At 41.3% G+C, this 24,839-nt stretch overlaps 1 protein-coding gene across 3 annotated transcripts in view; it reads right to left on the bottom strand.

Annotated features, from left to right (window-relative positions):
* Window positions 1-24,839, bottom strand: part of slf1 (SMC5-SMC6 complex localization factor 1) — a 35,208-nt gene that overhangs the window by 9,807 nt on the left and 562 nt on the right. For 2 of the 3 annotated variants that reach the window (XM_059336918.1, XM_059336917.1), the window contains exons 2-17: window positions 24,461-24,563; window positions 23,290-23,368; window positions 22,886-23,111; window positions 22,626-22,779; window positions 22,308-22,433; window positions 22,084-22,149; window positions 21,434-21,580; window positions 21,042-21,205; window positions 20,719-20,853; window positions 19,789-19,942; window positions 19,466-19,634; window positions 17,932-18,077; window positions 17,114-17,223; window positions 13,088-13,167; window positions 7,943-8,035; window positions 6,387-6,569 (exon numbers count right to left, since the gene is read on the bottom strand). In XM_059336918.1, coding sequence (XP_059192901.1) covers window positions 6,387-6,569; window positions 7,943-8,035; window positions 13,088-13,167; window positions 17,114-17,223; window positions 17,932-18,077; window positions 19,466-19,634; window positions 19,789-19,942; window positions 20,719-20,853; window positions 21,042-21,205; window positions 21,434-21,580; window positions 22,084-22,149; window positions 22,308-22,433; window positions 22,626-22,779; window positions 22,886-23,111; window positions 23,290-23,368; window positions 24,461-24,562 — 2,134 coding nt within the window. In that variant the 5' untranslated portion in view covers window position 24,563. The remainder of the gene's footprint in view (window positions 1-6,386; window positions 6,570-7,942; window positions 8,036-13,087; window positions 13,168-17,113; window positions 17,224-17,931; window positions 18,078-19,465; window positions 19,635-19,788; window positions 19,943-20,718; window positions 20,854-21,041; window positions 21,206-21,433; window positions 21,581-22,083; window positions 22,150-22,307; window positions 22,434-22,625; window positions 22,780-22,885; window positions 23,112-23,289; window positions 23,369-24,460; window positions 24,564-24,839) is intronic. The other variant, XM_059336920.1, reaches the window with a different exon arrangement.

The following is a 24,839-nucleotide window of genomic DNA, read 5'->3' as shown; positions in this document are numbered from 1 at the left end:
TGGGTGGCGTGTATGATGAGTTATGTTCAGGGCTGGAGTGCAGAGACCGAGAGGGAATCTTAATGGCCAACAACACAACATTATCTGTGGTCTGTGACCATGTTGTTTCTTTTAAATCCACCCTTTTAGATTCTGCATCTTAAGGCTCATGGGCTGAGTGTGAGTCTGTGTGAGAGACAATCGATCCATTGATGAGGCAGGAGCCCAACGTGCTAATGAGAGCAATTTTATATTCAAAGGTAAATTCATAAAGTAAAGTTGAGAGGCAGAATCTAATATTTATCCTTTGAGCCAGAGAAAGAGAGACCCACATGGATGAGGAATGTCAAGTTAATATGCAAGAGTAAGAACCTGGGATCATGGCAGCACCACCTGGGCTTCAGTTATAGAAGGAGTAGCAGCAGTGCACAAAGCCACTCAAGACCTCAAAGCTAATGTGTACAAGACAGACCCCAACAGAGATGAGACCTGGTCATTGTTTTGCAAGTGACAAGTAAGTCTCAAGTCTTTGCACTCAAGTCCCAAGTCAAGACTGACAAGTCCCAAGTCCTTTCAGTTTCAAGTCCTAGGCAAGTCATAATGCGCTCTTCAACAAGAAATTACACAAGAAAGAAGAAAGAGAGCTTTAAGTAAGCAGTGCTTTGGCCCACAACCAGAGATCAGTCAGTCCTGCACAGTCAGCATATTTGGATGAACAACTGAGCAGTTGGAGCTGGATGAACTCCATAGGCAGCGGCATGAGGAAGAGGAGGCAGATAAGTATTGTAGAAAACTTGACATCCAAGCTCGTGAAGCTGTCCGAAGCCGTGGGTGTCTCACCAAACCACATATTTCGTGGTAAGAAACCTTAGAGAAAATAAAACTACTCTGCACCTGAACCTTGGACTCCTGCCTCATCCATGGGTCTCTCCAACACATTCAGCCTACCCACTAGCCTTTGGATGCAGAATCTAACAGGCCTGGAAGCGGACAAAAGAAATGAACTAAACCTTGAAACTTGGCTTTGCAGATGGTAGAGCATGTTTTCAAAGCTTAGAAATCCACAACTCTCAATTTTGATGTGGTCTTTACAAATAAATGTATGACATTAAACTCCAGCTGAACCTTCTAGGCGAAAAAGGACAGCAAGATACATGAAAAAATACTTAAAAAATAATGTTCCTTGGCCTATGCCCCTTCCTTTTCACGAACGCTAGCTCCCTGGAGCGTTCATGCTCACCAAATACTTCAGCCGTTTAAAAAGGAGAATAGAGCAAGGTATGTGTGTGTTTGTGCACTTTAAAAGCTGGTGCTGGGCAACAATAGCCTGCAATAAACCTTTGGTAACAAATACGCAAAATCATCATGGCCTTGTTTTGATGGCCCTCATCTGTATAAAAAAACACACATAGGGCTGATCTGAAAAGAGGTCTCTTTCTTCTCTTGGACGGTTTCAAGGAATGACCGGGGAGAGTGTTGGATGGAGCTTCAGACTTAATCCTGGCAACCACCCCAAAACACAGAAAGAAAGGTTTGGGGGTGGATAGTGTGAGAGAGAGAGGCAGAAAGAGATGAGAAGGAAGAAGAATCTAGTCAAAAATTCCCAGCGAGGGAAGTCCTTGAAATACAGCCTGGAGAAACCCGCAGTTGAAACATCAACACACCCGAGTGAAGCCGAGGGCTCCAAACACAGCCTCACCTCTAATAGTACGAGTGCTCAGCTCCTCGTTGTTGCCAGTTCAAGACCCACAGGGAAATAAGTGCAGAGCAGAATGAACTTTCTTTACTGTGTTGACAGTGAAGAGGCCCAAGTGTGTCTAAAGCACTACCTGTGTGTGTGTGTGTGTGTGTGTGTGTGTGTGTGTGTGTGTGTGTGTGTGTGTGTGTGTGTGTGTGTGTGTGTATCTATGACAGAGATAGACAAACAGACAGAGACAAACCATGACTGACTACAGCAGTCCGAGGGGACTGTGTGTTTCCTGTGCCACTGAGCAAATGACATCTTTCTGCTCCACAAACACTCGTTCACATTAAGATCTGCAGGGACCACGGGATGTTGTGCATTAACCGACCGTATGTGTGTGTGTGTGTTTTTTTTTTTTGTGTGCACGTACAAGATTTATTCCAAAGAAAAAATGAAGAGGCAGTCATGTAGCAACCTCTATTGCCTTCTCTGAACTTGACTCAAGCCAAACAATTAGAGAAACAACAAAAACACTTTTACACATTCCTGAACAATTCTTTCTGCTCCTATACTCTTTCCCCTCCAAGCATCTAAATGAGTCTGTGTGTGTGTGTGTGTGTGTGTGTGTGTGTATATGTGTGTGTGTCTGTGTTTACAAGTCAAGGTGGACTGGCTGTGCTTACTAACATGGTGGGCTGTATTGAGAGGACGCCATCAGCGATTACGGTCACAGGGCCGAGTGGTGACAGCTAAAAGGGTCTTTTCTCTATTTCTCCACCCCCTTTGCTCACTGACACGCCTCCACTGTGTGTGTGTGTGTGTGATTGTGTGTGTCTGTGTGTGTGTATATATGTGTATGTGTATGTGTATGTGTGTGTGTGCCAGGTCTGAACTGCACTGCTAAAGGCTCCGGGTCATTTTCCATTCCAATCAGGGGTACCGGCTGCCCTGGCCACCCTGCAAAATTTCTCCTACCAGCTGAGGAAAGGGGCACAGGGAGACACACACTTACAGACACTTAATTACAAGCCAGCATACACTCATAGCAGCATTTGAGATTCAAGAAAATATTTGTGCATGCATACACATACACCAAAATATATAGCCAAGGACACTTCCATACCGTGTAAAAACAAGCTGAACAAACACACACACACACACACACACACACACACACACACACACACACACTTATACACAGGGTCATGTGAGGCGGCCTTGGGCAATGGGAGGAGGAGGGGAGGAGAGCAGAGTCAGCCTTGCCCTCAGCCATGGCATCCTTTCCTTGCCAGCTCGATAAGCCTGGAGGGACTGAGGTAGAGGGGGTAGGGGGTGGGATCCATCCATTCCTCCCCCCTACAATTCACCCCTAAAAATGCGTACACACACACACACACACACACAGAGCCCAGGCCTCCAAGCAGACAGGCTTACAAAGGGGTGAGATCACTCCCAAATAAAGGCTTTGTTGGTGTGCCAGTGTCAGTGTTGCCCTCTTTGGCCTACCAGAACCTTGGCAGCTAGGTTCAGCCTGTCTGTTGGAAACAGCATGGTGAATGCCTCAATGGAAAATTATAGTTTCAGGAGATGTTAGCAGGCACTAGGAAGAATAACACACAGGAATATAATAAATAAAAAGAAAGAGGGAATGGAAATGCATCTGGCCCACTAGCCTGTTTTCCTATCATGGGACGGTGCAGCGAGTCTCCCTGGCCAAAATTTAAAAAAGCAGTCTGATGTATGGGTGTTAGAAATGCTGCCATAAGCACAAAAGTCCTGCTGCTGGAATGAACAACAACATAAAGATGCTAACAGTAACTAAGCATGATGTAGCCTGAAAGCCAAAACTTTCCACATTTAACAGCCGGGACTTAAAGATCTAAAAAAAAAAAAGGGAGAAGTACAGAAAAAATGCTAGGCCTATCGATGGTGTCCATGGCAACCAGATGGAGATCATGGAAAAGAGACCAAGAGAGACAGAATAGCCTGGAGTCAGGAGGACCACCTCCTCACCAGCTCCCTGCTGTAGCCTTTAGACAACCCGCCATCAAGGTGTGAGGAAATAGCAAACAGTCAGGAGAGAGCGAGTGAGAAAAGAAGTATAATGTACAAGCCTGCAGGTGTTTAAAATTGGGAGTATTCTCATTCCTGTTGTTCTGCTCAGTCCCTGCGAAGAGACCTGGCCTAGACAGCAGGCCAGACGTCTGCTACACACACACACACACACACACACACACACACACACACTCTCTCTCTCTCTCTCTCTTCTAATTTTACAGATACAGATAGCTGCTTCTTCCTATGACCTCTTTTAATTTGCTCTCCCTCCTGTTACTGAGGAAGGGAGAGGGGAAAAAAAAGGGAGCGCTCTCTTGTTTCCTCTCCGGGACTAAACAATCCCAGTCTAATTTATTTTTTGAGGACAGAATATGTACATGTGTTAATAGGAAAGTCGAATCAAATTAACTATAATTAGTCAAACTGAGAGGTGAGCAGAGGCAGAGGTATGTTACATGAGAGACTTGTTCAATGCTGGCAAACGGCAGGCACCCCTCCCCACCCTCCCCGAAAAACGCACACGCATTTCCTCTGCCACCTGCCGCCGCACACCCAGCGACGCCACCCTCTCCTGAGCTCCGACACCCGTCACGCTCGCTTCAACCCTCCTGAGCTCAGACTGCATGTGGCATGCAAACATGCAGACGCACAAACTAGTTGTGTTGTGACACATTTCCACAAAAACCTGTGTGTGAATTTCGCAAGCGGCGGATCCTGACTCCTCTAATCTCGTCAAAAAGACATTAACAGACATCTCATGAGGTGATGGTGTAATCTGTTTGGACAGACACTGCAGTGCAGGATTGCACAAGGATTATGAAGACAAGCAGTGGGGGCAGAGGGAGAGATGGTATAGATGATCTAGAATTCATACAGTGAAGAAGCAGACAACTGCTACAGCCTCTGGGGTCTAGTACCAATTCTGTTTGTCTTGGGGGCACTGCATGTGTGCAGCCCATATTTCTTTATGTACTGTAGGTAACCTTAATATACTCTCAAACAACTAGGACTGAACCGAATAGTTCAAAACTTAGAAGCTTGATTCATAATGCTGACATTTTAATTCTTAATAAACATTCAAGCATTGCATTAGGGTTGGCCGAATATATCGGCGATCACTGATTGGCTGTGTACACCACTAGCTGTTGTTTTTTTTTGCTCATTTAAAGGATGCTGTACATGACATTCAAGACATTAATATATATCAGTAAATAACTATTTACCATGTTAAGATTCACTTATCCCTCCGTGTGTGGTAATCAGAGGATCTCTGTTCTTTGTTGACAACAAACTACAACAAATTGTTATACTAGCCTGTCTGGCCACATGCATGTGAGTCCCTGTGTGTGTCCCTCTCGCTGACACACCTTGCTGACCCACAACGTTGTTGAGGAAGTGTAACGGCGACCCTCAGCTGTCATAAAATATGATGATGGATGCTCAATGCTTGGTTATAGCCCCTACGTAACAACAACTGTAAGTAACGGTCTGTGCATGCCATGAAGCTGATCTGGGTTTTTAAAGACATCTTGCAAAAGGAGGGCCCCAGCTATAAGATAATGCTATTTGGGGGTCCCTGGCATGGAAAACCCTTGCATTAAGGGATATCCCGGTGAGAAGTCCCAACGTTTAACCTTAAGTAAGGATCAAGCCCCTGAAACCTTAGATCCTACATTTCCCACAATGCAAATTAATACGGTCTTTGGTTAGATTCTCCACGCCTGGTAAATGGTAAATGTCTTCGAACTCGATCCCTCCAGTTTGTAACACAGGCTTTCTGTTAAAGAACTGCACTCTCCATGCTCAAGCCGATAATTTTTTTCAGACTTGGAAAGCTGCCTTCAAAGCCACAGAAGACATTAAACAACTGCTTCCAGAGGCTGAATACACATCTGTGTGATGAATGAACTGAACTTGATGTGTAAAATTAGTGGAGTGCCCCTTTAAAAGACAAACCGCCAACAGGTCGCCCACTCTACTGAGAGGCTAGTTAAGATAAAACTGGCCCTGCTAATAAGGTCAAAAGCAGCATTCAATCTGTCAGTAAGCTCTGCTGCATTTGTTGGCTACATTAAATTGAGAGCTTGTCTTGGCTACAGCAGCACTGACATGCAGCCCACCACTGCAGTAAATCATTAGCTAAATGGCTAATTCTACAGATTAGCGCTCTTGGCAGCCAACTGGGTAGACAAGTTAAAGGTGTTTTATTTTAACATTATATGATTCCATCAATGTGACGGGGACCATTTGGTTTAATGAATCGTTTCAAGGGAGATGAATTACATGGAGACATATGAAAACAGTTGAGTATATCCCATTTAGGAAATATACACATGTAACATACAGTTAGAGTAGCAATTTTTAATTAAACCTGCCTCAGTAATGATATTGACCAAATAAAGCAGCAAGACCAACATCAGTGTCACAGTTTTAACTTAAAGAGTATTACATAAAGAACTAACCAGAAATTTAAACAAATCTGTTCCTATTTGGATTGACCAAACAACATTAACAGCATTAGCCTAAGGTAATAAATATGCACCTGGATACACAAAGGTGTTCATTTACTCATGTGCTCTCATTTTAAATATGTACTAAAAGTTAAAGAGTATGTGATTTGGAAAAACATTCAATGCCTCTGGGTGTTGTAGTGAAGTTCACTCACCTGCATGCTCCAGCAGCATTTTGGCGATGTCCATGTGTCCGTTTAGCACGGCGTCATGCAGTGGGCTGACTCCACCCACCTGGTTATTGAGTGTGGGGGCGGGGCAGTGACATAGCAAAGCCTCCACACACGCAGTGCTGCCATGGTTGCATGCTTCATGCAGGGGCGTCCAGCCTGCATGGTCTACATGGTCAACAAATCAAGCAGACAAACACAAGCACGTACACATTTATTAATGTTTAAATTTGTCAAGGATAAAAAGCTTAAATATGCCATTTAAAGACCCCTGACATTTAAAGACTTTCTGTCAAGAATTTACATTAAAAAAAAGTAACTGCAGTGCAATGCTAATTTTGCTAATAAAGCAGTTTAATAGATATGCACATCTCCCAAAGCGTGGTATTAGACTTTTTTAATTTTGATTGGAGTGTCTTCATGAAAAACTTAACAGATTGTAGCATGAGCAGGCTAACCCACTCTGCTGCTGCTAAGTTGCCGGTTAGGTCTGAATGCTAACAATCAGCTAGTGTATAAGCTAGTAACGGCTAATTGGAAGAACTAAAGTTGTGCTAAAGTTGAGAGAAATCGATGAGGCACATTGCAAAGTGACTATAGCGAATACTGTAGGTGACGTAGACGTCAGCAAATTAAAAAAAAAAACATCTTCAGAACGATGAATTACTTATCCTTCTTTTCCTTTGCCATAAGACAAAATATGTTAACGCGGCCGAATTAAGCTGCTAAAGATGGATTAGCTATTATGAATGTGTCATTAGACTGCTTAAATTTCTTGTTTCAGTTACATGTAGGTTATCAACCACCGCCAATGTACGTCTTACATAATTATACAAAAATCAGCATTTCCAATAAATATTTAAGCATTTCAGCCCATCATATTTTACAGCGTTCCTTCCAAAATTACAAACGGTAATGGACAGAAAAGTCCTGAAGAATAAAAATGTAACGATTTTAATAACATCACAACATAGCTCTGTTTTATTTAACATAAAAGGACTCTATTCTGCCTCAGTTGACTCGGGCCTCGTTTAGGGAAATAACTGCAAGGTGACAGCGGTAATTTTACCATTTCGTACATAGATCTGCCTGATCGCATTTTGGACACCACCTCTTGCGTAAGCCCCTCACTAAGATGAAAGTTAATTTAGGCTGCTATTAAAGGACTATTACAAAATCGGAGAAACCTTTGAAACAGCACAACATTTCCATAAAAAGGAGGGGAAGTGATTATATTTGACCTAAAGGGACAAAAGAAAGTCATTCTGAAATATCAAAAGGCATTCAATTCACTCAGCAAAGTCACCGTAAAGCTATAAATCTGAGGCTCCAAACCCATCCAGCTCTTTCTAGACACACCCTTTACATTTTAGCTAAAGGTTAACCTCAATGATGACGCGCACGCACTCCTATTTCTTCTCACCTCTTTTTTCCCCCCCAATGTTAATCGCTCTTCGAAACCCTAGAGCAAACAGTGGGAGTGAAGTCAGATGACGGTGAGACAGAGGTTACAGAGAAAAGGGAAAGCGAGAAAGTCTTACCTTTAACGTTGACGTCCGTGCCAGGAAGCGCCAGGATCTGAAGCACTGTTTCCACTTGGTTCCTCTTGCAAGCTCTGTGGAGGAGGGTCTCTCCTTCGACCAGGACACACACAACGGACAAACACACCCAAAAGAGAGAAGAGGCGGAAGAGAAGAGAGAAATCCAAAATTAGGGTGTGCCCCGATGTCCTGCCCATTGTCCCCCTCCATATGGTGAACACACCAATAAAATACCACAGAAATGTCCCCAAACACCAAAGAAAAAACCTGACCTAAAAAAGTACGACCCGCCAATGAGGATGCGATTTAAGAAGAGTGATGAGAAAAGGGGGGAGATCTTTCAAGGGAAAAAATGGGAGGAAAAAATTAAAGATGGAGAGACTAATTTGCTTCGCTCTTTTCCTCTTTTATGGACACAGAGATTTTCAAATGACACTCGGAGCCCAACAAAGTTAATATCGGGGCAGTCGGCGAGTGAATGAATGTAGTAGTGAGAATGTAGTCTGGCTTCCTGTCCGCTCGTCCCTATATTGTTACTTGAGAGGAAGTTATGGTAGACAGCCCACACACAAAAGGAATTCAAAAAGGATTTTTCACAGATCCAGGGTTCAAAAGCTCGGCTGGGCATTGCCAGTGTCACCACGTGATATTTAATCAGCAAACTACCAGTGAACAGGCGTGGAAAAAACCACAAAGATTCCATTTACATTTTTAAACACAATTTTCTTCTCCCCTCTTCCCCTTTTTTCCCCTCATCTTTACCCCGTCCCTCACTTTTTCCTGATACAATATTAAACCAGGAATAAATTAGCGGGCCAGAGCCCCCTCTTTTCATGTATGGCTGAACTTCAGAAGGAAGTTAAAGGCCAAGCATGAGTGGCTCTGTGCTTGCCAGTATAATACAGGACTGCAAAGCCCATAATAAATGCTTTACTAGCTCTCCCCAGGACGCCACGCCTGTACAGGGGCTCCACTCCAGCGCGCACAGACTGGGGCAGAAAGGAGAGGGAGGGAGGAAACAGGGGGGCAAAAAGAAGAAGAAGTGGAGCAGAGAGTGAAAGGGGTCCCTGCATTTCTAAGCATATAGGGGAAATACTGGAAATCCTGGATCCTATTCATTGTGAAGGAATCCTTTCTTCCAGGAGGTGCCTTTGATGCAGAAGATGTATTAAATGTCATCCACAGGTAGTAAAGGGAAATCTGTAAGGACTGTTTATCAAAAAGAGGATCATTTATTTGCAAGAGCACCGGTGTATTTAGGGACACCAGCAGCGTTCCTTATTCTGTTTTTTTAGAGGATCATTTATATTCTGCCTAGAAATGTGATGCAAAGTAAAAAAAAAAAAAAAAACGATTTGAAGAAAAAAAAGTCAAAAAGTTTGACTGATATTGCAATTGAGATATGATTCACAATATTGGACTGATCATTTTTGCATCATTTTTTAATCAATTTCATTAAAAATTATCTAAAAAGTGATCAAGGTGTGTTTTCTTGCAAGGATTTGCACCAAAACAAAGATTTTTCTTCATCTCTGCAGCACCACAATAGTTAATTCATATGCTATTTTGACAAATATTTTTTCTTTAACAGAAATTGTGCATCCTGTGATTTGAAAACTGCACTAATCTATATTGATTTTTTGATGAAATTCCAATTAATTGTTCATCTCTAATGTCCAGCATTATAGAATAACAACAACACGACACATACATACAGTATATCATATTATTTCTCTACACATTTCAGTTATTGTATCTTTATAGAAAAAGAAAAGTTGACTGATTTTGACACTGAATGGGCTGTTGAAGGCTAAAAAGTGTCATGGAAAGATGTTCAAAAGCCAACTAATGAGACTACAGAGCCCAAGGACACAAAGTAAGTCACTAAATTTCTGTATAAATTCTAAAAAACAACCACAGAGAAGCAGCAAGGACACACAAACAGACACAAAGGAGTTTATATTATATCACCACACCTCTGCAGAAGAGGCCATATATACCATTCAGACACCAAATGCCAAGTTACAATTAAAGTCACTATCATGTGCAATTGCCCACTATCCCATCTTGATATTTTGCCACTGATTTTTTATTTTGAAAATATGTGTTTCACAGTAAAAATCATATTAAGTTACATATAAAAGTGCTCAGTTAGCAGACACTGGTGGTTGTACAGTATCAGCATAAGAAACAATAATGAGGCCAATCACTGATGCAATCAGTTATTTCCAATCTAGAGAATCAAAAACACCCCAAAAGAGGGTGGAGCCCAGTCCAAACTACAGCCCCTAATGAGTAAGCTGTACTGTGTAGCACGTCAGTGTTCTACATGGGCTGCTCTGCTATTACCGGGCTCTAAAACGCTGTGATTAAACACCCATTCCACTACACCCCATGTGTACACATCCTCGCAAATGCCAGGGCCAATCCACGCACTGTTAAATCACTTTAATGGCTCCAATTTGGACACAACGCCTCTATTATAGGGGTAATTGCATGCTCAGCATTTACAAGCACGGAAAGGATAAATCCGCCTGTCCTTTTCTATAAATCCCCCGTTTCACACTTTAATAGAAAAGTTAAATGTATGTGTTGCTCTTTATATCCCTCAGTCTGCTTGCTACACTCCTGTAAAGTGTCGCTTGGCCTGCCGATCCCTGGACCGAGAAGCTGCTGGAAGCCTGTAACAATGCTATTTGTGAGGAATGTGTTATAAAGGTATTCGGTGCCAGTTATTGGATATATTTAAAACTATTTGAAGACTACGGCTGTCGTTGGCTCTAGGTGCAACACGTTTATTCTCCAAAATCGAGACTGCTGCAGCTTTCCCTCTGTGCCTCAGAAGAATTAACTGGCATTAATGTAAGTGACCATCATTTTTAAAATTCCACTGGTAAAGATTTTAATGTAAGATACCTCCTTTTAATCAGTCAAAAACAGCACTGGGCAGCAGCAGACCCCCCTGATGCTCTCCTCTCTGCCAACAGGAAATAACAAGACACAAACACAGTGTCTCTTACATAATAGTAAGCAAATCCACTGTGGCTTGGATTGTACGTTGTTTTAGACAAAGCTGTCTGCCAAATGAACAAATGCAAAAGTAAATACATGTATTGTGAAAGCCAAGCTCACCAAAATCCCTTGCCTCTGTCATCTTCATTGTTACATTGTGGTATGAGCACAGTGATTACTGATGGAACATAGAGTTGCAGCAGCAATGACGCGATTGATCAAGCACAAGTTGCAAAACAGATCATAAAATAGATATGGAGATTTAACATTGAGACAGTGTGTGCACCATGTGGACTTGTGGTTTATGCTCCAGTCTTGTCAAACCTCACTCCAGATACTGCTGCTTAACTAAACGGCAAAGTAATTTGGTCACAATTGATACCTGATACCTCTTTCAGTGCCTCAGCAAAAAGAAAAAAGTCCTTGGCACACAAAATATTTTCTTCTTCTACCAGCACTGTGTGCAGGTACAGAAAAAGTTGCTGAACACACAACACACAGTTGATTTTCTTCCTTGTTGTTTCATCCGTACAGCCTTGGGTTAAAAAATCAGATTGTAGATCTTTATTTATGTATTTATTTATTTATTTATAGCTTAAGAACTTTCAATACCATCAAATGTGGATATCGTATCATTTAAAACTTGGTATCAAACAATTTGACAACCTAAGGTAACAATATGCTTGGGCTTAGAATTCTATAAGGCTAGTAAACAGCATGTACTGATACGTATAAAAAAATACACAAGTGGTTGAACCTGTTGGGGTGAGACAGCATGCACCTGGCATAACTTTCGACCATGTAAAATATATATTTTAATAGAAAAGAATCATACTTTCATATATTAAAGCACCACATTTTTACATAGCTATTTCTCAATCTTGAATAAAGTTGCCTAGAACACCTTTACAATCCCAAGAACAGAGAACTATAGCTTTTGAACCATGTTACATATATGTTGTCTTTAATAGTTTGTTTCAGGATGACATAAAGCGAAAAGCAAACCGCTTTTAAGCGATGAAAAACACACAGCAGCTCCTGCTTGACAATCTACGTACAGTATATTCAGACTGATTTAGATTGAAATCTCTGCTGAGCCTCCCGAAGCAAATAGAGAACTGAAAAAGAGAAGTTCATCCCAAATCCCTCAACCCCTTTCAGCTACTTTGACAAAGATACTGAGGTTCCAGGAGGCGAGACAGATGCTCCAAAGCAAAGAAGTGCAGCAGATAAGTAGGCAAGCTCACATATGTGGGTGAAGAAGCATGTGAGGGAAAGAGAGGAAGGGAGAGCGAGAGAATGGGATGGGATGAGAGGGCGAGAGGGGAGTCTGCTGTGCCGATGGTTCATCAAAAATTAATGCCGACCGCATCGGTATAGAGATCACGTAGTGGAAAAACAACACATGCCAACAGCCTTGAGTCTCCTGCCTCAGCCCTCCCTTCCCCACTCCCTCCACCGCTCCTTCGCACCGGCACAGGGCCTTTCTGATCAGGTGGAGGGGGGAGATATGAGCTCTGACACCTTCAAGAGTTCACACAGAGTGCCATGCCTCTAATTGCAGGAAGTTCCACCAGTGCAGCCGCTGTATATCTGCAGCACTACCCTAATTGCTGCATTTAATATCCTTAAAATGGAGATCTGAGGCACACTGCGCGTACTAATATGTGTTATTGTTTTGTGTGAGGAACCCATTATTTCTGTCCGTGCCACTTATTTATTTATCTATTACTTTTTTAAAAGGTGAATAAGACATGAGCAAAAAGCAAAACAAAACAAAGAGCGCAGTGTTGAATTTCAATGCGATGAGAACAAGTGGAGGAGGAGGAGGCGTAATGCGGCCCAACTCTGCCCCGAACACACACACGACAGGCTTACGGATTATGCAGCCGAGTTGCCTTTACAGCTGACTAGATGGAAGCGTGGTCCGATGCAAATCAATCACTCTCTCCATACATTATGTGCTCTTCATTAAACTGAAAGTGATGACAGAGCTATCATGTCCTTCTTCACTGATGACCTAGTGCAGTGCATCAGTCCATTAAAAGTCCGCTCCTTGCAAATGTGCAGCTATATTGTCAAGCAGTGGTGTGTGTGTGTGTGTGTGTGTGTGTGTGTGTGTGTGTGCCGTACCTGCTGCGTTGACTCTGTGCAAACCTCTGGGGATGTTCTCTTTCTCTGAGCTTGTTTCATTCACCAAAGAGCTCTGAGCACTGTATGGAGACAAAGGACATGGTCAACAGGGTTAGTAGAAAATATACGTGTAGGGCTGCAACTATCGACTTTTTTCATTTTGATTAATCTGTCAATTATTTTCTCGATTAACATATTAGTTGTTAGGTCTACAAAATGTATGAAAATTATGAAAAAAATGCAGTAAGTGTGTCCTAAAGCTCAAGATGATGTCCTCAAATATCTTGTTTTGTCCATAACTCAAAAGATGTCCAGATGTTCAGAAACTACAAAACATTCATATTTAAGTGCCTGGAATAGGAGAATTTGATAAATCGCTTATTAAAATACTTGCAGATTAATTTAAAAGTTGACAACTAATTGACTAATCTTTGTAGCTCTCTCTCTCTCTCTCTCTCTCTCTCTCTCTCTCTCTCTCTATATATATATATATATATGTATGAGCTGAACCTAATTCAATAAGAGATGACCCATAATTTACATGAGCAAGTCCAAAGTTTCAGTCACTGACCATTTCAGCATGACAGCGAGGAGACCTAGTGCTACAGAAAGTGGAACGGGCATTACTGTACTGTGAAGAGTGCCATTAGCAAATGAATCCCTCGTGGCGTTGTATCATTTTATATGAAATCTGACAATATCTGTCAAACCCCTACTGTGTTGGCCACACACACACACACTCACTTCACACACCCAATCCTCCATTCCCGTCTCCAAAGCACTTTTCCTCCCACTTAACGCCTCAAACGCAGAGATGGAGAATTCGATGTGAGCAAGCACATTAGGAGGAATAACTAGTAAAAGAAAGTGAAGCCTCTTCAAAGTAGTGGCGTGCTAATAGCTGTGGGCTGTCACTAGTCCTGTGAGTGGGTATGGGAGATCTGCCTGCATGAAGCCTGACAGGTGTCTGGAGTGTATACGTCCGTGCGCGTGCGCGTGCGCTGCATTGAAGCGGAGTGCCATCCGTATTACAGGGAAGAGGCTTGTTCCCTGGTAATTGGCTTGTTCAGAAGCCAGGAAGGAGCTCCCAGCAGTGAGGAGGAAACACACGTCCTGTCACGTTGCTTGTTATTAGCAGGGACAAGGCTGAGAAGAGATGAGACGAGCTCTGTGTGTATGTGTGTGTGTGTGTGTGTGTGTGTATGGGAGAGTCCATAAGAGTGTCTGGTGTAAGGGCGTGCCGCTTCTCATCTCGAACCACTTCACCCAAGTGTCCCTTGTCCATATAGGCTGGCGGCAGTGGAGGTTGACAGTACTTGGCTTGTATACGCCCCAGTCTCTCCTTCCCTCATGGTCTACTTTAGGGGGCCAGCATGCTGTCAGTGGTCCAGTTATCAATTCTGGGCCTGGGGCAACGCGTGCCCTTGGAGGCCGACACTCAACACTTGTGAGCAATAATGGAAGTAATGTGGAAGTGCATGTCGAACAGAGAAATCTATGCATTATATTTTGCTCTTAATTTGACCAAAAGCGCAATGCAAAAAAAACCTAAAAAAACTGCCCCTTTTATTTTTTTCTCCCTTTTTAAATATTAGTGCATTTGATGTAGATGCAGGCTTTTCTTAAATCCAGCTAATATTGACTTTATGCAGGTCTGGTCAGAAGAGATGGAGCCAAAGTAATGACATAGTTAAATGGTTTGAAAAGATAACAGCAATACACAGAGCCTGATTAAGCCAGCAGGAGAAAAATGTAGTTTAATTACAGCTTCCCTTCTGCTAACAGCACTCACTGCCACGCAGCCAGCCGGCAAGTCAAACGGCCATCTAAACAGTCGGTCAATCAGCCGGCCTGTCAGCTTGGTATGGCTTGGACGTGTGCCCTGATGCCAGCCTGTCTGGTGGTGCAGAAGAAGCACACTCGCCATCTCACACACTATAGCAGCCGCAAGTCACAGTAAAGCAGCCTAATGCTTTCTAACAGCCATAAATGAAAGATAAAGGGGTCATGTGGCTCCTTTCAACCTTTATGGCCTGCTCCTGCTCTTTTTATGAATCCAAACATCTTGCCAGGATTTTTGTCTTGTGTTCTACTGACAGTTTGAAAAGGAAGATAAACTGAAAACCGATACCTCCCTATTGAAACCACAATCACATTTGTGCTATTTAAACCCAGACTTTTAAAAATGTTGTTTTTACGTCTTATTCTGTTAAGGACTGTGAATTACTGACAAGTGCTCTAACAATACATTTAGTTGATTGCATAAACAAATATTTAAATTATTTAGCTGCATCACAGTAGCTCCAAAAACATAGAGAACTGTATTGAAAATGCTTAGAGACTGAGGAGTATGTCAGCCTCATAAATGCTTCAACAGAAGATGTGTTAATTGATTAAGAGTGTCAACATCGCTGAAAATATGTATAATATCATGAATTCAAGCATGAAAAATGAGGAAACAAGATTTCCTTTTGGTTTCTGTTCCCAATTCATCACAGGCTTTGTCATTTTGATTTCATTCTTTCTTTCAGGGTCAAATGATTTTACATGCCCTTTGGCATTTCTTTATCTCATCCGCGCAGATTGCATTCCTTGTTTTATTCAGCTCCTCTCACGTCGATGTCAAAACAAACCAAACCTTTGAAACTGTGGGGAAAGCAGAAAGTAGAAAGAGTAAAAAGCAGTGATGAGGGAAGAGGGGGAACGGGTCAGCGCATGAACCAGTAGCCTTCGCATGAACCTGCTCCCTGATGGCTCCTGCCCTTCTCCAGGCCAACTACCTGCTGGTGGAGCAGCAGATGTCGGATACCAAGTATGAAGAGTGTGTGTGTGTGTGTGTGTGCGATTGCATTCAGAGAGGGATTTAGTATGCGAGGGTAAATCAAGAGAGGTGAAGAAGGGAGGGGGAAAGCTGAGAGCTGGTGGTCGTAAGGGAAGACACAAAGGCCTGATGGGATATCCTAGTCTGTCTATCTGTCGGCTTCCTGTTCAAATCAGACTCAGCACTGTGTGTGTGTGTGTGTGTGTGTGTGTGTGTGTGTGAGGAGGGGGTCTAACCTCCCTTTGCACCCCTCCTGTCAGCCAGCACACACTGATAGGATCAGACCTGGGCATGACCCATCACATGCCAACTCCTCATGCTCCGTCTGACCTCCATTTGCCTCTCTCCAGCTTTCCCTCAGTCCCTCCATTCATGAATCTCTGCGCCTCACCCCCAACCAACCACCCACCCACACCCACACACACACACACACACACTCATCCTCTCTCCAGGTGTTCCTTTGTTCCTTTTCACTCACATTTCTCATCGGGTTTGTACATTTTCACCCGTTTTGCCCTTAAATCTGTGGGTGGAAATCTGACAATGGAGGCAAAGTAGACTGCTGGTTGTTATTTTAGACACAAGTTAAGAAAGAAGGTTCTAAAAATAAATTAAAGACAGATGTAGCTAATTGATGGGATACAAGAAAGTGGTAAGTTTATTACACATGCCTGAGAGGCATCTGACCAGCAACATGTATGCTGTTAAAAACCCATTTAACTCAAAAACTAGGGGAAATAAAAACCCACAATGATAGAGAATGTCTTTGATTTTATAAAGTCTCAAAAACAGGGTCATGGCATTGGAAAAGTGCAAACATTTAAGTTTTTTTCCTGCCAATCTAAATCTAAGACAGTGTATTTCTGACCACCTAAAACTCTGAGCTACAAGTGTGGGACAGGAGGAGTAATAATAACGTGCACACTATTTTTGCTATTTAAATTTCCCAGGCTGAGTAAATTTACTTAAGGAGTGGTAGTTTAAAATGAAATCTAGTAAAATATACTGAAATGGAAAGCACCTGCAGGGTCAAAAATATGTTCGAATTAGTTTGAAATGTATTTAGTTATTAAGACTTAACCATTAGCCTGAGTGCACCCTCCCCACTTCTGCATATTTGTCCTCACATGTTCTGCCTCAGGCTTTTATGAAAATGTACCTGAGAGACTAACAGTGGCATTGACAGACAGCTGCGTGTAACTGACCTGCAGCCGGTCCCCTGGCTGGTGCAGCTGTGGGAGGTGGATCTGGTCCTGAGGCAAGCACCGGTGGGACTTTGTGCTAAACTTCCCAGAGCAGGCAGGTAGTACAGCACCTGTCAGGAGTGGCACAGACAGGTTAGACAGAATCTTTACACTTTACACAAGTGGATGTTTGTGTGTCTGCAGGGGCCTGAGGAGGCACAAAGACGTCAGCAGTGAGTGAGAAAGCCAGATGTTCTACTGCAAGGTAATATAATCAGGAAACCACATCAGCCATATTTGTGTTTGTAGTAGAGAAATGTAATATAATCTATACCAATTTTCATACTGCCAAGTTAACTAATGCAGAACATCTGTGTTTTATGCCTTTTTAGCGTTACACAAAAACACAGTGGAAAAAGTTAACTAAATTATTTATATTTGTGCATCTATCTGTGTATTTATTTTTCAAATACTTTATTTATTTATTGTGTTTGTGTGTGTGTGTGTGTGTGTGTGTGTGTGTGTGTGTTTTCCAATCAGCATTTTAAGATCTTGCATGCTCTTATTTAACAAAAACAAAAATTATTTAAGCAAAAGTATTTTATTCCCAGTACATGAACTAAAAAAAGGAAGTTAACTGAACTGTCCAAACTCATTGTCTCCAGTCTTATACACATGACTGCCGTGATTCACACAAGTAAGAGGTGCATGCCTCAAATTATGATAAAACCTGTCAATTGCTAAATGAATTCAGGACTGAAGAAAAAAAACACAGGTTTCCTGTGGATAAGTAATGGGAAATGTGAAGTGAGTGAAGAACAAGAAACAAACACACACACCATTTTCTTGAGAGAGAGGGTTTCATCTCCAACTGTGAATCCATTTCTGCAGCAAAGACTCCGAAATATGGCATCCGCTATCACCAACTTAAGTCTGGTAGAACGAATCCTGACAACCAACTCTGCCAGGACCACTGGAGACACATCTGCAGGACAAAGCAAAGGTAAGTACATCAGTTACTTAACCGTTAGTGACAAATTAATTGAGTGACCTGAACTGATTAAAAGAAAAAACTTTGGCTTGATCAGAAGACAACAAATATGTGTGCAGTATATTTAACAATCAAAAAAATATAATGGTAATTATTCTTTTATCCATTTTTATAATCCATTTGATTAAACAGAAAAAACATTTACCTTTCAAAACTCTAATTCAAGCTTCTTTAATGTGAATATTTTCTTTTCTCCTCAATGATAGTATTGTGAATATGTTTTAGTAAGATATTTGAAGATGTAATCTTGGGAAACGCTGATCAACATTTTTTCAAAATTTTCTATGGACAAAACAACTAATCGTAAAAAATGGCCAGATTAATCGACAATTAAATTAATTATTGCAACCCTACATGTATACAGGTGCACCTCAATAAATTAGAATATCATGGAAAAGTCCACTTCTAGTAGTTCAAGTCAAATAGCCCCAACCAAGTATGGGCATACTTTTCAGAGGCCAACATTTCCATATTAAACATACTTTTTAAAATTGCTCTTTTGTAATATGATTTGTTTTTGAGACACTGAATTTTAGGTCTTCATTAAATGTTAGCCATAATCATTATAATTAGAAGAAATTAAATAAATTAAGACATGAAATGTTTCATTCTGTGTGTAATGGGTCTATAGAATGTGTTATTTCCACTTTTTGAATTGCATTACTGACATAGATAAACTTTTCCATGATATTATAATTTATTAAGATGCACCTGTATTTTCTCATAACAACATTGACCATGTCCTTTGTCTCCATACAGTGTTAAGAGCTCTTTGGTGAATGAAACGAGCCGGGAGAAAGATAAAATCCCCAGAGGTTTGCACAGTCAACACAGCAGGTACAGAGCATAAACACACAACACTGCTTGATAACATAATTCTAAAAGTAACATTTGTACTATAGTACTGGTCTCACATGCACACACACACACCCACATATGCATTGGCTTTTTGGTAACGCTTTATATTAAGGTCCTTGTAATAACCATTAATTAACAAGTAATAAGGCCCTTGTAAGTCCCTACTAGATGCTTATTAACATTATTGTGTGTTTATAAGCTTATATAAGTGTTAATAATGGCATTACAAACACCCATGACCCACCCATTATGTCTTTGCCATGCCTTTATTAATCTTATTTTGTTTGCTTATTGATATTAAAATATACTTTATTGCTCATCTATTATAAGTTAACTATAAGTTAACTATGCTTTTTGCAACTACCGGATCTAAAGCGAGAACAATGCCTTATTACTTGTTAATTAATGGTTATTAAGGACCTTATTATAAAGCGTTACCTGCTTTTTCTATTTTTATTCCATACCCTGGCTGATAACAGCAAAGTGCTCTGCTAGGTCCTTTAGGCCCTTTCCCACCAGGTTCTGGTTCAGTCTGAAGTGCTGCTGACACCAGAACTCCACTAACACAGAGAGGAGGTCCAGAAGGGTGTCTGCCAAGTGCAGTGACTTCTTCTCATCCCTCTCTGTGTAGTCCTTCAGTGAAAATAAACATCAGAGTCTGGAATTAGCAAGCTCTACAAGTTATTTTTCTGGTCTGATCGTAATTCTGACCACCTGGCAATTTTCTTAGGTTATGTGACAACACCATCCAATGAGAATAACAATGCATGAGCACCACAGTATTTACCTCAATGACAGCCTGCACCAAGAGCTGGGTTAGTTGTTTCACAGCTCGGGACAACAGCGTGGAGCGCTCCCACACAGTCCAGAAGGTTCCATACAGCAAAGATCCTGATGCTGAAGCCTGAGAGCCTCCCGCTCCCTCAGCCAGCACACAATCCCTAAACAAGAGAAAGGAGAGAATGGCTGGAGTGAAAGAAGAAAAACTAAGCCACTAAATTAGCCACTAAATTGTAAGAACAAAAACAGCGGCATAAATATTTAATTCAATGTGTAGTCAATATTACATGCAGTTTAGTAAATACCAGCAAATAATTGTTGACTGGAGGATTTTAAAGTAATCACAGACAAGTGCAAACTGAAAAATATTCTACATCAGATTCTACATCAGATTGATATAAGTAGGCATATACAAGTAGTATTGTTCTTAAAGGTATACCTTGCAGGATTTTCCTAAAAAATAAATAAATAAAAATCCTTCTCAATCATCACTTATGACAAACTGTTAAGTGTGTGGCAGTGTCTGTATGTGCAGTGACCCTGCCCTCTGCATGTGCTTTCGCTTCTCTTCGTATTTTGCTGTGTTCAGGATGTTTCTGGGCATCACCGCTAAGGCAAGAAGTTACAAAATAGTGGACACAGCCCAGAAGAAATGCAAAAATAGTGAGACAAAAGGAAAAGTTGACAAAGCTCATTCAAAGACAAGAGTGAATCTAGAGTGTTCTTTCATTTCTGTTGAACCAGGGAGAATGTTGTGTTTAGAAAGAGAAAGCGAAAATTCCTGGAAAGTACCATGATTTTTTTGGATATATATTTGTGGGAAAATCCCTTCACAGCTCTGTCCTTGCAGGAATGATTATGAGCTTATAAACAGAAAGGAGAAAAATCCCTGCCCTATCATCTTGATGAAACACAATGTAGAAATCCAAGCTGTTACCCAGTGGTGAGAGAGTGAAGTTCCCCCTGGAAGAGCTTGAGGAAAAATGCCAGGAGGTCACTATGGAAATGTAACAGTGTTGGCAGGGCAGGTCCAGGGAGCGGGTGACAAGTGACCTCACTGGACAGGCAGTATCTGAAGGAATACACACATACAGAGAAACAGCAAATACATGAGAACATTAGTTTACTACTACATTTTCAATAAATTGTTTATTACAGGAGCTGGCTACTTTTAATAGAAAAGACAGTATCTCTTTCCTAATATTTAAAGTGTAATTACAATAATTCGACAATAAAAATCTAATATGATATGAGATTTACCTGATGGCTGTCTCCAGAAAAGGCCACAAGCCTGTTTTACAACGAGGACACTGCAACACCTGGGTGAAATATTTTTTTACTGGGGCCAGCCAGGGAGGGTTGGTAATTAGCAGGCTATACATAACCTGCTGGAAATGTCTCAAGAAGACAGACGTGGCGTTACCCTATGGCATAATGAACAGACAACAATTACCTTTAGGTGGTTCAGATATTTGTATGTACAGTAAAAATGTCAAATTATAGTTCAGTCCATTCATAGTGATATATAAAAGCTGAAAAGGGATCTACAAAAATTCAAAAAATGTAATAAAAACAGGTTAACTTTCATGCAGCCCCTGGGGCTCACGCAGCAGCAGGTGGGAATTACTGCAGTCTGGTAATTCTGGTCCTACCTGCTGTGCGTATTCTAAGAGAGAGACCAGGTATGGCGCTGGTGGCAGCAGGCCAGGGAATACAGCACTCCTGATTGAGTCCAAGGCTTCAATGAAGAGACCACAGTCTATCATACTACCAACATTGGTGAAGTCTGTTTCTGTAGCCTGGAGGAATAAGAGAACAATGATGAAACGTAAGAGCTATATGGAAAGGAGGGGAAAACATTGCACTCAAGGAGACGGACGGCAGAAAGAGGAGGGCAGAAGGGTAATGGAAATAGGAAGTGAATGGGCATCAAAAGTTCCTGGAGGTCATTTCTGACTGTCTGTTACTGGCAAATAGCATATGGATTCAGAAAGTACAGATTGGAAACACACAAGCACTTATAATAGCAATCTGATGGAGATCCACTTGGGTAAGGTATAGACAGGACAGTGTAGTTTATTGTTAATAGGCCTGCCAATCAAAACTCTCAGATCAGCTGACAGTGGTTAAATCGGTGACCTGAGTATGATGCGCCCTTGCTCTGGATGTCACTTTCCATTGAAATGTATGACATAAAGGAAATTGAATGACCTGATCTTCTTGATGAAACACATAGTTATTTTAGAGATGTATAGTAGTGATAAGGGGTGGGGAGGCGGGGTGGGTGAGTATGCATGTCTACCTGGGACTGTGGACGGTACGGGTCATGGTAACCCAGAAATTCAGGGAAGCGCAGTCTCGTTCGGCCCTTTAGCAAAAGACCCCATTAACAATGTCAAATATTTACAACACAGCCAAGAAAGGCAATTCAATTGAGCAGATTGTAGACAAACAAGAGTTATTACATGATGACTAGAAACTATTCTTCAGTGCTTCTCTGCTAGACACAAACAAAAGCAAACACACCTCCTGTTTGATGACATAGTCCGTGAGCTCTGTCTGCAGTTCAGAGAAGTCCACATCAACAAAACTGCACTTCTTCTTCTCTGTAGGATGATCATCCCTTATGTTGAACATGTCCTCACAATTGTTCTGCCAAAGAGAATGAGGATTGCCGACTTGCAGTTATAGGTTTGAGCAACCAATCAGAAGCAAAGTAAAAGCCGTTAAGACTTGAGTGCTGACTGCACATTTTATATTAAAAATCTAATTGTAACATGAAATGAGAATAACATTATGAAGTCTGACAGTCGATTATCTATTACATAAATTAGTCTGACTTACCCCAAAGAGGTGCTGGACAATGTGGCTTACAGGGTAGCAAGGTGCATTGTGGGATTTTGAGTTTTCTGTGACAGGTTTAGCCATGACATGAGTGAGAGAGGCATGAGAAGGAAGAGGGTAGCGATATACTTTGGCCCTGCCTGCTTTTAGGAGCCTGGGAGAGATTAAAGTTGGACACATTTAGTATAAAACTCTGAAACATTTTATTCAGACATGGATGGATTGTTGTGATTGGAAAGTTTTTTTGTGTGACACCTCACCGTTTGAACATGGCCCTACGGGTGGGCTCGTGGACCATGAGGAGAACCCTCCAGCCCTGGAAGGCCCCTGCTAACCTCCCACTGGCCACCTTCTCCCTCCACTGCCTGACAGGGTAGAAAGAAGGCGTGGCACCTGTGGAAATGGCAACTTCATAGGATCCTTCTGGGAGCCAGGAGCCATTCTTAAAACTGTCCAGCACATATTCTGGAGTCACCACCCACTTTCCTGGTAGAGAGGGGAGGTATGATAACACAAAGATTAATTAGTGGTGTTGGAATTTCAATAAGGAGAGCTACAGTGGAAGTTGCTCAGTTAGATCAGCAGTCTTGATATAATCAGGATGATAAGATATGAATACATTTTTAATTCATTTTTATAAATTAGAAAAAGCATCATGACTTACCTGCAGCACAGGCTGCCAAAAACTTCTCACTGGACAGAACTTGAGGGATTATGAGATGGGTGATGACATGCTGATAGACCTAAAAGATGATCACTTCATCAGTCTATTGACGCACAATAATACATAGGAGACAACCACACCTAGGTTTTGATATGTTATAGGTAAAATATATCCCTGTGGGTGGGGCTGGGTGATATGGTTGAAATTAAAATACTTAAGTTCATTGTGTTCCTCTGTCACATTAAAAAGAACTCTTCATGTGTAAAATGAAAAGCATTGTTCGATGTAATTACATCTTGCTTGAAATCATTTATTTGAATGAAAGAATTCAATATAATGTAACACTGTGTGATCATCATGACATAAGTGGATAAATATATTAAATTGTCTCCCATTCCCACCTGTGAGAATAAAATGGCTATTATAAGTCTGAAACTTCAACAATTTACTGAACTTATCTGACACTTTATTATCCTTTTCAAAGGTTCACTGTATATACACATACTGTATACACATATATGGTTGAAAACTCTGTAATAATTCATAGTGTCTCTCTCAGGGTGAAAACATCTACCTGACAGGAGCTGCACACGTTGACAGAAAAAGGAACGGCTGTCACCAGAGGCAAATTTTCCTGCATGTTTACCAAGAACACAAAGACAAACAGTGTCTTCCTTCCTCTAGCTACACATGGCAGCTAACTGAGGATATATACAGTACACTGCTGTATGATTTATTCAGGTTTACAGTTAATAGCAAATGTTAAATGGAATGCAAAGGAGATTAAAAGCCCCATAGTTTAAAAATAGCTGTAAACAAACAACCTGACTCGGGCTCTATGTAATACTTGACAGTTTGAATGACTGATGGTAGTCAGATAGGTCATTTATTTAATGGATTACTTGATCTTGATTACTATTATTATTATTATTATTTGGGTTTCTAGGTTGCTGCTGAGATTGGTGAGATTAGTAACCTTGTTTTGATCACCACTGTGGGTTTCTGTTAAGGTGTGAAGGGCATGAGTTTTACATTACACAGACCTAATAATCATCAGACGCAGAAAAGCAAAGAAATGTAACATAAGTTGCAGGTCTGTATTATATTGTATAGCCTTGGTTGACGTTCTGCCACTTTTCCTCAAATGCTTTCGAGGGATCTCTGTACTCACTGAGCCACCTATGTACTTTCCACCCAGCTGCTGGATTGTCTGGACCAAAACTCTCTTCTTATCACGGACCTTGATGCCAGAGATTTGGAAAACATGCGCCATCCTAACGAGGAAAACGAAGACAAGACAAAATGCTCAGCTCATACCGTCCACTGCAGAAAGATAATGTTGCAATTCTTGTTTGACTCGAAGACTCTGATTTGCTTCACATCATTGAAAAAGCAGGAAGAGAACTATTTGTATTGTCTGAACTGCAGATAATGACATTTGATTACATGTTTGGGCATGTAATAGCACTAAAGCCAGTTAGTAACACCACACTGGAGTTTACTTGCATGTAAACAAAACAATCGCCTATAAGTTGACCAAACTTATTGCC

Source organism: Centropristis striata, chromosome 7 (genome assembly GCF_030273125.1).
Source record: "Centropristis striata isolate RG_2023a ecotype Rhode Island chromosome 7, C.striata_1.0, whole genome shotgun sequence".
Classification (NCBI taxonomy): domain Eukaryota; kingdom Metazoa; phylum Chordata; class Actinopteri; order Perciformes; family Serranidae; genus Centropristis; species Centropristis striata.
This window is presented reverse-complemented; position numbering and strand designations above follow the sequence as displayed.